The 15907-nt window shown below is 43.1% G+C and overlaps 1 protein-coding gene and 3 non-coding genes across 6 annotated transcripts; all 4 read left to right on the top strand.

The window, feature by feature from the left end:
- The first annotated feature begins 6721 nt into the window (after positions 1-6721).
- EIF4A2 (eukaryotic translation initiation factor 4A2) lies at positions 6722-15592 on the top strand. 3 transcript variants are annotated; one of them, XR_008319503.1, is made up of 12 exons: positions 6722-6865; positions 8814-8856; positions 8943-9075; positions 9333-9472; positions 10774-10942; positions 11168-11277; positions 11533-11676; positions 12464-12601; positions 13037-13126; positions 13365-13444; positions 14034-14131; positions 14780-14920. XR_008319503.1 is itself a non-coding variant. In XM_053309785.1 (11 exons), exons 1-11 carry the CDS (start codon positions 6837-6839, stop codon positions 14922-14924), a joined length of 1221 nt encoding a protein of 406 aa, XP_053165760.1. In that variant the 5' UTR covers positions 6722-6836; the 3' UTR covers positions 14925-15592. The 3 variants fall into 3 exon arrangements, 1 of the variants encoding a protein (XP_053165760.1); XR_008319502.1 differs by having other exon boundaries at positions 14034-14135; positions 14780-14918; XM_053309785.1 differs by lacking the exon at positions 14034-14131 and having other exon boundaries at positions 14780-15592.
- On the top strand, positions 9185-9256 carry LOC128352713 (small nucleolar RNA SNORD2). Its single transcript, XR_008320607.1, has one exon. It is a non-coding gene; the product is annotated as a small nucleolar RNA SNORD2 (small nucleolar RNA).
- Positions 11318-11447, top strand: LOC128352678 (small nucleolar RNA SNORA63). Its single transcript, XR_008320574.1, has one exon. It is a non-coding gene; the product is annotated as a small nucleolar RNA SNORA63 (small nucleolar RNA).
- Positions 11717-11897, top strand: LOC128352711 (small nucleolar RNA SNORA81). Its single transcript, XR_008320605.1, has one exon. It is a non-coding gene; the product is annotated as a small nucleolar RNA SNORA81 (small nucleolar RNA).
- Positions 15593-15907: the final 315 nt, after the last annotated feature.

Here is a 15907-nt window from a genome sequence, read left to right as displayed (position 1 = left end):
CACCCCAATTCAAGATGGTGGACACATGAACATAGGCTTATGAGATCACCCAGCATTCCATGTATGTGTTCCCCCCATCAATATTGCTATTGATTGACTGATTGATTAAGTATCATCAAGTCAGTGTCAACATAGATAGACCACATAGATAGATTCTCTCCAGGACTATCTGTCTTCAGCTTGGCCTTTACGGTCTCTTAGTGGTGCATTCATTACTGTCGTAATTAAGTCTATCTACCTTGCTGCAGGTCATCCTCTTCTTCTCTTTTCTTCAACTTTCCCCAGCATTATGGACTTCTCAAGGGAGCTGGGTTTTCGCATAATGTGTCCAAAGTATGATAGTTTGAGCCTGGTCATTTGTGCCTTGACTGAAAATTCTGGATTGATTTGTTATATGATCCATTTGTTTGTTTTCCTGGCTGTACATGGTATCCTCAAAAGTCTTCTCCAGCACCAGAGTTCAAAAGTGTCAGTACTTTTTCTACCTTGCTTCTTCAAAGTCCAGCTTTTGCATCCATAGAGTGTCACGGAAAAAAACATGGTCCGAACTATTCTAATCATTGTAGGTATAGACACGTCACAGCATCTAAATATCCTTTCCAAGGCCTTCATTGCAACTCTACCAAGTGCTAGTCTGTGGTGTATTTCTTGACTCCTGGATCTTTTACTGTTGATGTTCGATCCTAAAAGGCAGAAGCTATCCACTTCAATGTCTTCATTATCAATTCTGAGGCTGGTTGCTGTACCAGTTGTCATTAGTTTAGTCTTCTTTACATTTAGTCATAGTCCCATTGCTTTACTGTGCTCCTTGACTTTCACTAATAGAGCTTGGAGATCATCCGCATTCTCAGCTATCAGAGTGGTGTCATCAGCGTAGCGCAATTTATTGGTGTTTCTTCCTCCAACTTTAAAATCATGCTCATCTTCTTTCAATTCAGTTTCTCTCAGTATATGTTCAGCATATGTTGAATAAATAAGGAGAAAGTATACAGCCTTGTCTTACTCCTTTGCCGATGTGGAACCAGTCTGTTTCACCATGTTGCATCTGGACTGTGGCTTCCTGTCCAGTGTATAGGTTTCTCATGAGAACAATGAGATGTTCTGGGACACCCATTTTCCTAAGGACATTCCACAACTTCATATGGTTGACCATTATGAAACAAATCTGGTACAGTTGTGGGGACATCTCAACAGCCTAGTTTGTGATAATATCATCAACCCCAATTCAAAATGGCAGATGCATGAATGTTTGAGGCGCAAGTAGACTAACTTGTGAACTGCCTCACCAATCTGGATCAAATTTAGACTGGTTGTAGGGATAGTGAAAGGAAAGTAGGCACATTAGTTCTGACTAGAACTTGTTTAATAACACACCCAGCCATGGATACATTGTGTTGGTGCGAAAGCTAGTTGTACCCTTAAGTCAGATGTTCTCAAACTTGGATCCCCAGATGTTGTTGGACTACAACTCCCATCATTCTGTCACAATGGCTGGGAATGATGGCAGTTGTAATCCACAACTGGACTACATACTCGACACCTGAGGGCAGTCAACAGAGTATCATCTGAACAATGACAGCAAAGATCTATAGTTTTCTATGCCCAGGCCTTAGTATAGATTTATTATTTATGTAATGTATTTGTATACAGCCCCAAACGTGCATCTTTTAGCCATAGCCACTACATAGGATTGCAGCCAAAATAGTTGCTGACCTCCTGACAGACAAAGCACCAGGGCCACAGAAGCACCAATACTTTGGAAATGTTCATCCAGTTCAGCTCCACTTCTGGTAACAGTGTTCCATGTGTGTGTGTGTGAATTTTAATGACCTTCCCTTCCCCAGGAAGCATTCTGTGCCAATCAAAAATATGTCTCTGAGAGTCACGGAACCCTCATGGACACATTTTCAGCTGACACAGAGAACTTCCGGGGGAGATCATTAAAATTTACACACACAGTATAATGTTACCAGTCTTCCCTTGCAATGTCTAACCACAGGGGTCTCTTGGATCTTTTTGAAGGCACTCTCAATTCACATAAGGCAACAATGAGATTCAAAAGGTTAGTGTCAAGAGCCTGGTGTGTGCAACCTAAAGCATATCCTCAAATTCTCTGATGTATACAAGGTTTCTTTGGCAGATGAGTCAAACCAGAAAAAGTTCCCTGAAGAAAGCAAGTTTGAAAACAAGGTGACAAACCAAGATCTTAGATGAAAACTCATGTATAACAAGCTCAAGTCACTTAACAGTCCACTTGAATCTTGCAAAACTGAAAGTACTATTAAACTTCTGGAGGTGCACCTTCCATTAATTAAATTAAATATAAGCAATGGCTGGGTAATAAAAGTCGGCAAGCGCACCTATGTGGCTTCCTCTTTTATTACCTTAAGCCATGCACCCCAAAGGGTGCAACTTGATACTTTAAAACTAATTTGTCTTTTTGATATAGTGCAATGCCTTCATTGAAGGATCTCCTTTAAAGAAAGAACAAGTTGTTCGAAGTAAGAACTAATCAGCCTACTTTCCTTTCACTGTCTCTACATCTGGACTAAATTTGGTGCAAGTCGAGGTCCACAAGTTAGATCTCTTGTGCCTCAGTGGATGTCATCATTACAAACTGCACCAATGAGGTTTCCCTGTGTGTCACTCATGACAGCTGTTCCAAATTTGTTTAATATCGGTTAGACAGTCCACAAGTTAGTGCACTTGCACCTCAAAGGTTTATGCATCCGCCATCTTGAATTGGGATGGATGACATTGTCACAATCTTTGCCGTTGAGTTGTCCCTATGTGTCCCTACAGCTGTAGCAAATTTGTTTCAAATCGGTTAGACTGTCCACAAGTTAGCTCACTTGCACCTCAAAAGTTTACATGTCCGCCATATTGAATCAGGGTGGATGACATCATCACAAATTACACCAAAGAGGTATCCCTGTGTGTCACTCACTACAACTGTACCTGTTAGACAGTCCACAAGTTAGCCCACTTGCGCCTCAAACGTCCACGCATCCACCATCTTGGATTGGGATAGAAGACATCATCGCAAACTACGCCATTGAGGTGTCCCTATGTGTCCCTACAGCTGCAGCAAATTTCATTCAAATCAGTTAAATGGTTCACAAGTAATCCCACTTGCACCTCAAAAGTTTACATGTCCAAAGCAGTGTGGATGACATCATCACAAACTACACTATTGAGGTGTCCCTGTGTGTCACTCACTGAAACTGTACCTAATTTGGTTTAAATTGGTTAGACAGTGTAGTTTTGGCCTGACTTTTAACTTGTTAATTTTATTACTTTTATTGTGTCTTGTATCTATTTTATTGTTGTGAAACACCCCGAGCAGTAGTGCCCTGGAGGCACGGGGTATTAAACAAACAAACAGTCCACAAATTAGCCCGCTTGTGCCTCAGATGTTCACACGGCCGCTATATTGAATTCAAGTGGATGACATCATCACACACCACACCATTTGGGCATCCCTATGCGTCCCTACAGCTGTAGCAAATTTGGTTCAGATGGGTTAGGTGGTTCAAACTTAGTCCTTAAGAATGCTTACCATCAATTTACCCAGCACCAAAGTTTAGCTAACCAGCCTGTAATTTCCTGGATCCCTTTTTGAAAATCAAGTTACATTGGCTACTCTCCAGTCCTCTGGTACAGTTTAGAACATCTTCCCTTGTCACCTCAAATTTGCCCAGTTCTTCAGCCTCCAAGCCTAAGAAGCTCCGTTCCGGAGTGGGTATATGGTCAGTATCCTCCACTGTGAAGACAGATGCAAAGAACTCATTCAGCTTCTCTGCAATATTGTTATCCTCCTTAATAAACCCTTTCGTTCCCTCATCATCCAAGGGGCCAACTGCCTCCCTGGCAGGTTTTCTACTTCTGATATATTTAATGAAGTTTTAGTTATTCCCTTTGACACTTCAAGCTGTATGCTCCTCTAACTCTCTTTTATTGTCTCCTTGCCTTTCTTTTGCCAGAGTTTATGTTCCTTCCTGTTCTCTTCATTTGGGCAGGAACTTCCATTTTCTGAAGGAAGTCTTCTTCCCTTTTATAGCTTCCCTGACTCTACTTGTTAGCCATGTTGGCGTCCTCCTGAACTTGGTGGTACCTTTCCTCCTGCTTGTTATACATTCCAACTGAGCTTCAAGTTTTAAACGGGTTCTATGCTTTCTGGAGTGATTTGACCCTACCTTTCAGCTTCCTTTTTACCAGTCCCCTCATTTTTGAGTACTTTCGCATCTGTGTTGCATTTGGCAAAACTGGCACCTACCAGTTTTAGTTAATCAAGGAACTAATCTGAATTATCTTGAAGGTGCACTCTTATTCCCCATCCCCATTATCTTTTTTCATGCCTCACTCTTCTTAATTTCCTTCCCCATCTCCCCTGAGTCCTCTCACTCCATCTGCTATTCTAATCCCCAAGCCCCACCCCATTTCTTCCTCCTCTCATCCCTATCCATTCTCTACCCCACATCACTTTAACGCTTTCCCCTTAGTTCTCAATTTTGCTTTCCATCTTCCCCTCCTCTATCCATTTCCCAGCTACCCAAAACGCCTTCTACATCTTCTAGTCCAGTTTTCCACACAGGCCTGGTCTAGCTTTCATCCTCTACAATGCAGCCCCTATAATTCTTCTGTATATTTATATCACCCCAATGATCTAGCTAGCTCTGCACTGACTAGCAACCACTCCCAGAATTTCAGATGGGGTCTTTCCCAGTCCTTCCTAGAGATTCTGCCATTGAACTGTCTTCTGCATGCAGAGAAAGTGCTCTTCTGCTGAGCTATGGTCCCTTTGCAACATTCACTTAGGTTAGGGTAGGTAAAGTTGTGCCATCGAGTTGGTGTCAACTCCTGGTGACCACATATTCTATTTTGGTAGGAGGGGTTTACCATTGCCTCCTCCCATGCAGTATGAGATGATGCCTTTCAGCATCTTCCTATATCACTGATGCCCGATATAGGTGCATCCCATAGTCTGGGAAACATACCAGCGGGGATTCAAACTGGCAATCTCTTGTTCCCTAGGCAAGTTACTTCCCCGCTGCGCCATTAGGTGGCTTAGGGTAAGTAGGTCCCATATTATAATAATATTCTCATATAGCAAGCAGAGTCAAGGCAAAGGGACAGTACCTTGCCCAAAGGAGCTCACACTCATGGCAAAATGTGCTTAGGAGACTTTCAGGTTCTCAACTTAGCCACTACCAGGAAGGCTCTGGATACTAAATAAACGATGTCAGAACAACAAAATTCTCCCTAGTATTTTCTCTCCTTTCTTCCCCTTTGTAGAGTTCCACAAATTTAGGCTTAGCTCACCACCCTGCCACTATTTGTGGTCACCACCAGTCCCCTCTCTTCCTTCAGATCCTTTTCTGGCACACAGGCAGAGGTTTTATTAAAGAAGCAGGTTTTCTATCATTTATTTGCATTGGAATATGGAGAGAGCAAGAAAGAGGGGGAGCCCTCTCCTACTGTTCATAAAGGACTCCTGCTGTTCTTGCCTTCTAAAAAAAACAGCAGTGGAAAGGAGACCTCAGGTAAGAAGACTTGTGGTGCTGGGTGTCCTGCTCGCCAGAGGGTTGGGGGCACTTGCCACCAATGACCTGGCAAGTGGATTTGTAGATGCCTGGTTACAGACGAAGGATACGGATGTGCATTTCAATTACAGGTACACACTAGCATTTTTTCTCTATTCTCCCTTTTGTTCTTCTGAACCCATTTCCCCCACTAGTCCTGAAGCACATCCATCTCTTCTCCCCCACCCATTTCTCAGCTGTCCTCCTGGGTGGCTGTACCCTGCAACCCCCCAACCCCTTTCACTCTGCTCATTCCCTTTCCCTTCTTTCCACAAAGACCAGGAGAGCTGGTCCTGTGGTAGCAAACATGCATTGCCCCCTTTGCTAAGCAGGGTCCACCCTGGTTTGCATTTGAATGGGAGACCACGTGCCTGAGCCCTGTAAGTCAGTCCCCACTCTAGGGAGAGTACCTGCATGCTTGCCTACAGGAGGTCCCAAGTTCCCTCCCTGGCATCTCCAAGATAGTTCTCCCTCCCATCCTGACATCTACTGATAGGGCTGAGAGAGACTCCTGCCTGCAACCTTGGAAAAGCCACTGCCAGTCTGTGCAGACAATGCTGAGCTAGATGGACCAATGGTCCGACTCAGTATATGGCAGCTTCCTCTGTTCCTTCCCAGGTCTCCTCAGCACTTCTCCTTTCACTCTCCCTTTTCTCCTCCTCCTCAGCTTCCTCTCTCTTCTTTTCAACGCCCTTCCTTCGTTTCACCCCAGAATACCCCCGGACTGCTGCTGCTGCTGCTGCTGCTGCTGCAGCAGCCGCCATCTTCCCCCCGCCTCCGTGCCCCGCCTCCGGGTCCCAGCCAAGCGCCTTCCTCCCTCGCCGAGGCAGGGGCGACCCAGGAAACCCCGTTTACGAGACTAGGGGTTGCGGGGCGGGGGGGAGGAAAGAAAGCGGGACGCAGTCAGTTGTCTCTCCACTGCTGCAATATCCCTCCGCGGCTGGCGGAGAGTCAAATAGTTCCCCACGAGGAGGAGGAGGAGGCCTTCCTCTTTCTCACCTAAAGCACCTTGCCCTTGAGGGTCTCCTCGAGTGATCAAGCTGAGGGCGTAGCTCTAGAGACCTCTCCTTCTGCAGAAGGAGAAAGAAAAAACCAAACCACTCGCGCGTCCCTGCACTCGCGGGTATGCGCGTGTACTCCTCCGCAGCCAAAGGAGGGAGAGTAAAAGTAGACCCGGCCAACTGAGCGGCTATATAAAGCGGGCGCCGCGGCGGCGCTGCCTTTTCAGTGGAGGACAGCGGTGGTCATCGGAACATGTCAGGCGGCTCCGCGGATTATAGCAGGTATGGGAGGGGGGCTCGTGGTGAGATGAAGCGGTTCTCTCGTGGGAAGAGGGGCAGCTAAAGAGCGTGTGGAAGCTTTAAGCTATGGGCGAAACTGGAAAGCTTGTGGGGCGAGAAGGGTATCAAGCGGGGTGCGTGATGATGGTCGCTGCGCTCTCTTCCGGACCGCTGCCGTTACTTCATGTTCTCTTTTCCTTATTGGGGTGAGGCCACACGCCTAAAACATAATATCACCATGTTATATGACTAGTATTTTATGGTGTCTCGCGTTCCTCCGCCCCCCCCCCCGCACCGACATAATGGTCTCTTCCCCCCTTACTAGTGCCTCAAATGGTGTAGTCCAAAATCCCTGGGGCGCGGGTGCAGCGAGTTGATTCTGGCCCTTGATTTTTCAAACCGAAAACGAGAAGTGCCCCTTCCCTGCAATATAGCTCTCTTTCTGTATTTCAGTTCCACACAAGCCTTGCAGAGTTGCTTGTGCCCACCCCCTGCTCCACATGGTTTCACCCAAGCGGTAAAGGGGAAGCACGCCTCTTTTTCTCGCCCCCCCCCCACGCATGGGAGTTTCGGAAGAGTCCATTTGTATTCGAGCGGGGAGGGGCGCGGCTAGGCGCCGAGGCAGTTCGCCGGAAGGCTCGTCGGTCGCCGGAGTGCCCTCTGCTTGCGCAATCGAGTCTTGAGGGCGGAGCTCTCGCGAGAGTCCGGCCGTTCTTGACGGGCGGGGCGGGGGAAGGCTGGGAAGACGCAGCCCACTGAGCCCAGGCCTTGGTCTCCCCCTGGCAGCCGCCCATTGGCAATACCACAGCGCGGATCCATCTGTTCTCAGACTTGGGTCCCCAGGCGCATTACAACTTCCTCCACCCCAGCCAGCCACTATGGTGGCTGGAGATAATGGGATCTGAACAACATCTGTGGACCCCCGCTTGAGATCCCCTGCACTAGGTGATCCCCATGTTGTAACACTTTCCGCCCATTCCTGTTGAAGGAAAAAGTAGCCATAGTGTTCCCTGCACGTGGGTAAAAGTTTTCCTCCTCTAGGGTAGCCTTTGCTGAAAATATCTCAATGTGAAGGTGGAGATTTTTGCTTATATGGAAACATGAGATAGAGTCGAGAATTGAGCACATTTCACCTTTCCAGTACATGAGCAATACTCAGTTCTTGTATATGAGAGAAAAATAATGTTGAAATTGGGGAGTGGCCTTGGCTCAAATTTTGGAACCCTTATACAGGAATGGTTTTGAAATTGGCAGGACTGGACAACTAAGTCCTTGGTTGAAGCATGCTGTATTTGACTCCTCCAGTTGGGAGGAGCAATGGACTGGGGGTTGGCCTTGCCATGTGCTCTTTGTGCTGCCTGTACCTGATGGTCACCTCTCCTTTGAGGCTGGCACTGACAAAACTAATGCACAGATAGGGGGAGAAAGAGTTCTAGTGGTGTAAACTTTGTCATGATTTTATTACTGTGATCTATTGCAATTTTAGCCTTTTCAGTATACAAAGTTTTACAACAGTGCCCTGTTCTATTTTTCTTTGTACTAGGATAGGGTAGGCAAAGAATAATTACTTTTCCAGGCTTAAATATGTATATCTTGCTGCCAAACTGCTCTCCACTGCATCACTAGCACAAAGGTATTTCATGCATTGAAGCGTGGGAAATGACTAATATGTGTTCTAAAAGAAAGCACACCCTGGAGCAATTTGGAAAGAAAGCAAAGATATAAATTCTTAATTCTGTCCAAAGCAGCACTAATTTGAGGATATTGATGGGTTTGTGTGTATTAAGCAGCTGTTCAGTAATGATGTGGGGAGGTGGCAATTGGAATGTTGGAAAATAACTGCTGTGAAATAATCTTTCACTGCATTCATGCCAGTCTTCAATTAAGTTAAATCTGTAGAAATCAGATGCACTAAACCCAAACTGACTAACAGTTTTCTTTAATTTGGCAGAGACCATGGCCCCGAGGGAATGGACCCTGACGGTGTCATTGAGGTTAGTATTTCAGTAGCAGCCCCCCTAAAAATCTTTTGTCAGGATAACTTCTGAGTGAAGTAACCTTAATTTTTTTTTCCCTGCAGAGCAATTGGAATGAAATTGTTGACAATTTTGATGATATGAACTTAAAAGAATCCCTCCTCAGGGGTATTTATGCTTATGGGTTTGAGAAGCCTTCGGCTATTCAGCAGCGTGCTATTATTCCATGTATCAAAGGTAGGCAATTGGACAAGTGCTTAATGTTGTTTTAGCAGTTACTAAGAATTGACCAAGTACTGCTATTAGCATTGGGGTGGAAGTGAAAACACATCTAATATTTCCTTGAAAGTGATATGATGGTATACCATCTTTCGGGACTGACCTGAAATGGAGAGAATTCATAAACTTCTGATCACTTGAAAAGGAAATCTACAGTTAAACTGAATCCTTGATGTGTTGTGTGTGGGAGCAGTAAATGTCTATCCTTTTTTTAGGGTATGATGTGATTGCTCAAGCTCAGTCAGGTACTGGCAAGACAGCCACATTTGCTATTTCCATCCTGCAACAGTTGGAGATTGATCTCAAGGAGACCCAAGCACTAGTATTGGCCCCTACCAGAGAACTGGCTCAACAGGTATTGATAGTGTAGTTAAAAAGCTGCTTACATGTTGCATAGGTTTCAGGTTTCACAACTGTAGGACAGAACAGATTCCTTATGAGTTTGTAATGGCTTCTTATTTCTGGGTTGTAAATATGGAAATAGGCCTCTGTCCCCCAGCTTTTCTCCTTTAAACACATGGAGAGAGGTCAGGTGTGACAATGGGTCAGAGAAGCTGGAATGAAGAGGGATAATAGCTGTGTAGGAATGATAAAGGGGCATATCCAGAAGACTTAGTGATACTAAAACAGTATAATCTGAGTAGAAACATAAATGCCCTTTGAGAAAAGGCACTCATAAATGCATGCAGTTGTGCAACATGAAAACTGCAGTGCGCGTGTGATCAGTTGATTTTTCTTTGTATGTATGTAATGTGTATGTGTGCTTCAGTCTCTTGTAATCTTTCATTTTGAGCAGCACTTTTGCAGCACTACATACTCATAAATTTTACATTCTTGTGAATATAACAAGAATATACATTCTTGTGTTTAAAGTGGAGACCAACTTATTTTCTTGAAGACAATTGCACATGTAACTTGGAAAAATATTCCTTCTCTACAGTATCTCTGGGCATTAGGTGAGATAGAACCAACTAAGATATTTTAGTGGGATGCAAATACAGTTCTGTATAGGGTTTCTCATTTTATTTTATTATTTAAAACCTCGAACCTAATTTGTTGAGCAATAATATGTAACTTCAGTTTATAAATGTCAGCATGGTTGTCAGCAGTTTAAGGAAGGAATTGCATTGCTTACTTTGAAGCAATGGTTATCTAGAACTGACTGGTCATTGCAATTTTTATGCTGTCGTAAGCTTTGGCTCTATGCTGATATATAGAATCATATTGGCATGTGACACTATAAGGATCTGTTTAAAAAAATTGCTGTGCAGGAGGATCCGTTCAGAACGATCAGTTAAGTTCTGTGTCTCTGGTCAGTAGCTGTTCCCTGTTTTGGCCTCAAACTAAGACCTGTGTGAAGATACTGGTTGGGCGGACTTTATTATTTTCCTTTACAAAGCCAGGGTTCTGTTTTGTGGTAAAAAGAACCTTGTAGCAGCAGACAACCTGATTCAAAGCACAGCTTCAAACATGAGTTTCCTATGCATAGCAGCGTTTGTGGGTAAGAAATGCTTTACAAACTGCATGTAAGGTAATAAAATATGAGTTGCATGTGTTCGCTTGCTGTGCACACCTGGTGTACACTTTTTGGGAAACTGTTGCCAGCTTGTGTGTAAGTTTCATTAATAACATTCTAATTGAGACTTACTATTTCAGATCCAAAAAGTTATTCTGGCTCTTGGAGATTATATGGGTGCAACTTGCCATGCTTGCATTGGTGGCACAAATGTTCGAAATGAGATGCAGAAGCTGCAGGCAGAGGCTCCCCATATTGTGGTGGGAACTCCTGGACGTGTATTTGACATGTTAAACAGGCGCTATCTGTGTAAGTTATGAAGTACTGATTTGGGCAGTGGGGTGTGTGTCATATTTGAATAAGTGTTGATTAAAATTAAGCCAGGCTTGAAATAGTTAGGGTCTCAAGTAATGATACATATAACTCAGTTGGCTTAATTGGTAGTCTAGCATTTTCTGCTCAAGAAGTAATTATGCTTCAAGTTAGAGACCCGCTTGCTATATCAAACTGCTAAGAAGTTTCTCTTTCTTCCAGCACCTAAATGGATCAAAATGTTTGTCTTGGATGAAGCAGATGAAATGTTGAGCCGGGGATTTAAGGATCAAATCTATGAAATTTTTCAGAAGTTGAGCACAAACATTCAGGTAAAATCAAACTGGATATCATAAACTGGCCATAATAATTATGCAGGTAAAGTTACAATGTAGCTGTGAAGTGCTGTATTGTCGTTCCCCCTGCACAAAGCATAGTTGTCACTTTTCTATCCCTGTCTGTTTTGATTCCACAGCAGACAGGGACGCTTGGTTTCATACATTAGCTTTTTACATGTCACTATCTGGGCAGTTTCAGTATCTGGGCAGTTTGAGACCAAACGACCTAACAAAAATTTCCTGTTCCAGGTTGTGTTGCTTTCTGCCACTATGCCAATGGATGTGTTGGAAGTGACCAAAAAGTTCATGAGAGATCCTATTCGTATTTTAGTGAAGAAAGAGGAATTGACCCTTGAGGGTATCAAACAATTCTACATTAATGTGGAGAGAGAGGTAAGGGAGGGTCTGTCATTTTTTAATGTAATTCAAAACTACCTTCTTGTTCAAGCACTGTGCTAAAACTACAGAAGCTGAGGTTGTGCCTTGGCTTCTGTAGTCATGCTAGCAAGGTACACACAAGAAGAAAAACAAAATGCACTGGATCAGTTAAAGACTTGGGTTGGACCTCTTTCTTAATGTCCAGTGTCCTAGTCTGGTGACTTGGTGCAACACTACTTTAGTGAAGCTGAGCTGCTAATTAAGGGCCAGGCTATACGTTGAGGGCTTGGTTTGGCTGTTTGTGTGTGGCTGCTTATATAGCAACTACAGGGAAGATCAGGAATGTGGTGCACAGTGAAAGGCATATTTAATCCTTTTCTCATGCTGTGATGCTGACAAAATGTCCTTCTAGTCCTGTTTCTTCCCCAAAGTTATTGTTAGCCTTTGGAGGGAAGCTTCAATGAGCAACTTTGGGAGATGGGGAGGATTTATATATATTAGGACTGTGGCATGAGAAAAAGACAAAATACCCCTTCTTGTGTTCTGCAGTCACAATCTGTCCTGTTTCCTCCCCCACCTGGGCAACAGTTCAGTTGTTTTTTAAACATACGTGACCAAACTGCATGTTGAACATAATGTGTAGTTTGAGTCTTAGTTTTAAGATGTATCAATCACTCTTGGACATGATCTGTATTGGCTTGCTTCTATGATTTGTATCCTGCCTTTTTAAAATGCCCAAGGTGGCTGGTTTTGTGTAGCTCTTTTTTTGTGTGTGCTCATGACTACTACTTTAACTTCACAGGAATGGAAGCTGGATACTCTCTGTGATTTGTATGAAACCTTGACCATTACCCAGGCTGTTATTTTCCTTAATACGAGGAGGAAAGTAGACTGGCTTACAGAGAAAATGCATGCAAGGGACTTCACTGTCTCTGCTCTGGTAAGAGTTGATAATGCTGGAGATACATTGCCTAATATTTTTAACTGAGAAGCAAATTTTAGATGGTTCTGTGTTTGGAAGGGACTCTCCTAGTCCCAGTGGCATCAGTATAGATTTCTGACTGAATTTGAGTGGTAGAGTGTGGGGCCAGAAGAGATTTTGGAGCAGGAAGTGAAAATGTGATTCTCTGAACTGCAGTCTCCTACATTAACACGACTACTATTGCTTGACCACTAATGGGTATTTTCCGGGCTACTGAGCATCCCAAGGCATATAGGCACAATAAGATCATGCTCTAAAAGTGTGCGTATTTAAGGGATAGCTCAGCAAAACTCAGTTGTTCTGGTTAAAGGCCATATATTTCAATGGAAAAGGAACTCTCTGGAGGTTTGTTAATGTGCAAGATAAATGTTTCTCTATCTCTCATCTCTACAGCATGGTGACATGGACCAGAAGGAGAGAGATGTTATCATGAGAGAGTTTAGATCAGGATCAAGCCGTGTCTTGATCACTACTGACTTGTTGGTAAGTATCCATGGTCATTGCCCTTGCATGTACTTGTCCAAAGCTGTTTCATTTGGTGCAGGTTGTTGTAACCTGAACTACTCAAGCTGTTGGAAGAACAAAGACCATGCTCCACTATGGACTTGCATAATTGTAGTTCATCACTATAACATGGTCAACAAAATGCACCTTCAGCTCCAGGGAGCCAGTAAGGTTCCTTGTTTTATAATAACCCAAAACATGTTGCCTTTCTGTACAGGCTCGTGGTATTGATGTACAACAAGTATCGTTGGTTATAAATTATGACCTGCCAACCAATCGTGAAAACTACATTCACAGGTTAGTTGAATTTTTACCTGAGCTTTCATTCTCAGTGCTGAAGTTGCTTCAGAATCTGCACACCTTTCAGACTTGCTTTGCTTTCTTGCATTAACTATTTTGTGCACATGCTTGTGTATGTATGTATATAGTGTGAGGATGGGAGGGGCAGAGCTTCTTGGTTAGCCAATGGAATAAAACAGTGGGAAAACTTAAAATGTCTTGATGGATGATTGATAATTTGTACTAGAATCTCAGCAATTAACAGCTGCTGAATTAATATTTGTGGAAATTGCAAAAATTTGAAGTCCTGGTATTGTGCATATGGTGACTAGTAAAGCATATTCAGAGGTTTAGGCTGTTTCCAAAGGTGCTGTTAGTTTCTTTACTAGATGTATATATTGGCTCTTTCCAGCTTGTTTAATGTTGCTTTATGAGAAGCCTCTTTGTGCGAATACCTTCATTGCTGCTCTTCTGTTTCTCTTACAATGGGATTCTTTATATCTTCTAGTAGAACTCTCATCTCTCCCTAGGCTTAGTAAACTTTCTTAGTGGCCTTGTCCCTAAATGAAGTAAATTGTACCTTGTTACTTGATGTAAAAAAATACAGGAGCCGCTAGCCCAGTTGATGACGAGAAGGTGCTCAGAAACGACGGCGTAATTTAGGACGTGGATTCGTAAGCGGCACACTGTTTGAATAAAGAGCGAGTTGGTATTTATATACTTTTCTTTTGTAATGATTGTTGTGAGCTATGTTTGTCTTAATAAGCTCTTAATGGACTGGCCTGGTGGAGGCAGGAGTTGTGGGTTTGTCAACTTGTACATCTAATGTGTGCCCTGTAAATGCTTTTGCAAAATTGGTTGTCTGTGTCCTGCCAAAAATGGTGATAAGTTTTCCCACTGAATAAGATTGTCTTTGAAAAATGTAGTGTAATGTTTGGCTTTAAGGGATTTGATTTGGAACATACAGCTTTGATGGTTAACGTAAGTTTTGTAGCTTGCAGGCTGACATCAAGCTCTGCCCAGGTTCTGGAGATGGTGTGAGAGATGAGAACTTCTTGCCAAAGTTCTCCAGAAATCTGAGGGTGGGTTGGTAAATCTCCATTTGGAAGTCAGGTTGAATATAACTGTCTGCTTATGGCACCAAACTTACAAGCTTTCTGTGTTCTGGGCATTTGTTAGTACTCTTGAAAGATAGCAAAAAACAGGTCTCTAAAGAAGAATTTAGCTCCTATAAATACAGAATTTGTGGTAACCAAAGTTAATTTGAGTACTAATTACAATTTCTGACCCTGAAAACAGGCTGCTGAAACTGCAGAAGTAGGCTCTTTACAATCTCTTCCCTGTTCTATGCAGGATTGGCCGAGGTGGTCGTTTTGGCAGGAAAGGTGTGGCTATAAACTTTGTCACTGAGGAGGACAAGCGGATCCTTCGGGATATTGAGACTTTCTACAATACTACAGTGGAGGAAATGCCAATGAATGTGGCTGACCTCATTTAATCCCTGGGATGAGATGTTGTTGGAATGCAGTGCTCGCTGTTGCTGACTAGGCGATCCACAACGTGCATTGTGCTTCTTTCTTGAGGGATACATTGAATCTTGTCTCAATGCTCATTACGGATCAGAAATACAGATTTTTGATAAGCGAAGCGACATTTTGTCGTGAGCTTTTGTGGGGAGAGCCTTTGGCTTTCTCCTCTTTAGAGTTTAGACTGTTGGGGTTGGGTGGAAAGTCATGGGGACTGTAAATTTTTTCTTTATTAGAAATTTATTTCCTAGTTCTGTAGAAGTGGTTGTGCTAGATGTTCTTTATCATTTAATAATTTACTTATGGACTAAAAGGTATAAGTGCTGTATAAAATCAGCCAATTATGTTAAACTGGCATATCTACCTTTATTGTATGTTATAGTTCTATATTACTAGTCTAATTTGGAAAAGCCTTTCAAAATGACTAAACTTTTATAAGAGCATTAAAATGCATTTTTTGGTTTGGTATGTATTTATTGAATAAAGTATTTAATTAGTGTTAAGTGTGATCTGGACCCTATTGCTAAAACCCCAGCAAGCAATCATTACTATTGTCTTAGGGTCAAACCCATTAAAATTGCCATATTGCACATGTCTTAATGAAGTTTGAATGTTCAATAAAATACTTATATATATTCAATTCACTGGGTGAACTGGATGCTTCTTGGGGAAAAAGTGACTGCAGTTCTGAGGTTGCTACACTTCTACAGCCTGTCAAGATCTTGGAGAATTTTCCTGTAGTGGAAAAGGATTATCTTCCTTACTTGCTAGAGTAGGTAGCACATGAAACAGACTTGTCAACTGCAGCTTCACAGCATGGTCAAGGCTGGGGAATATAGAAGATTGGTTCTTCCATTTCTTGATAAATCTAGACAGCAGCTTCTGTGCCTAGTATTCTAGTGCAGGATGACCTAGCTGGTGTACCAGTAAACCACCAACTTGTCCTCAAACTGCC

This window comes from Hemicordylus capensis, chromosome 3, assembly GCF_027244095.1.
Source record: "Hemicordylus capensis ecotype Gifberg chromosome 3, rHemCap1.1.pri, whole genome shotgun sequence".
NCBI classification, from domain to species: domain Eukaryota; kingdom Metazoa; phylum Chordata; class Lepidosauria; order Squamata; family Cordylidae; genus Hemicordylus; species Hemicordylus capensis.
The sequence above is the reverse complement of the archived record's forward strand: the minus strand, read 5'-3'. Positions and strand labels throughout refer to the sequence as shown.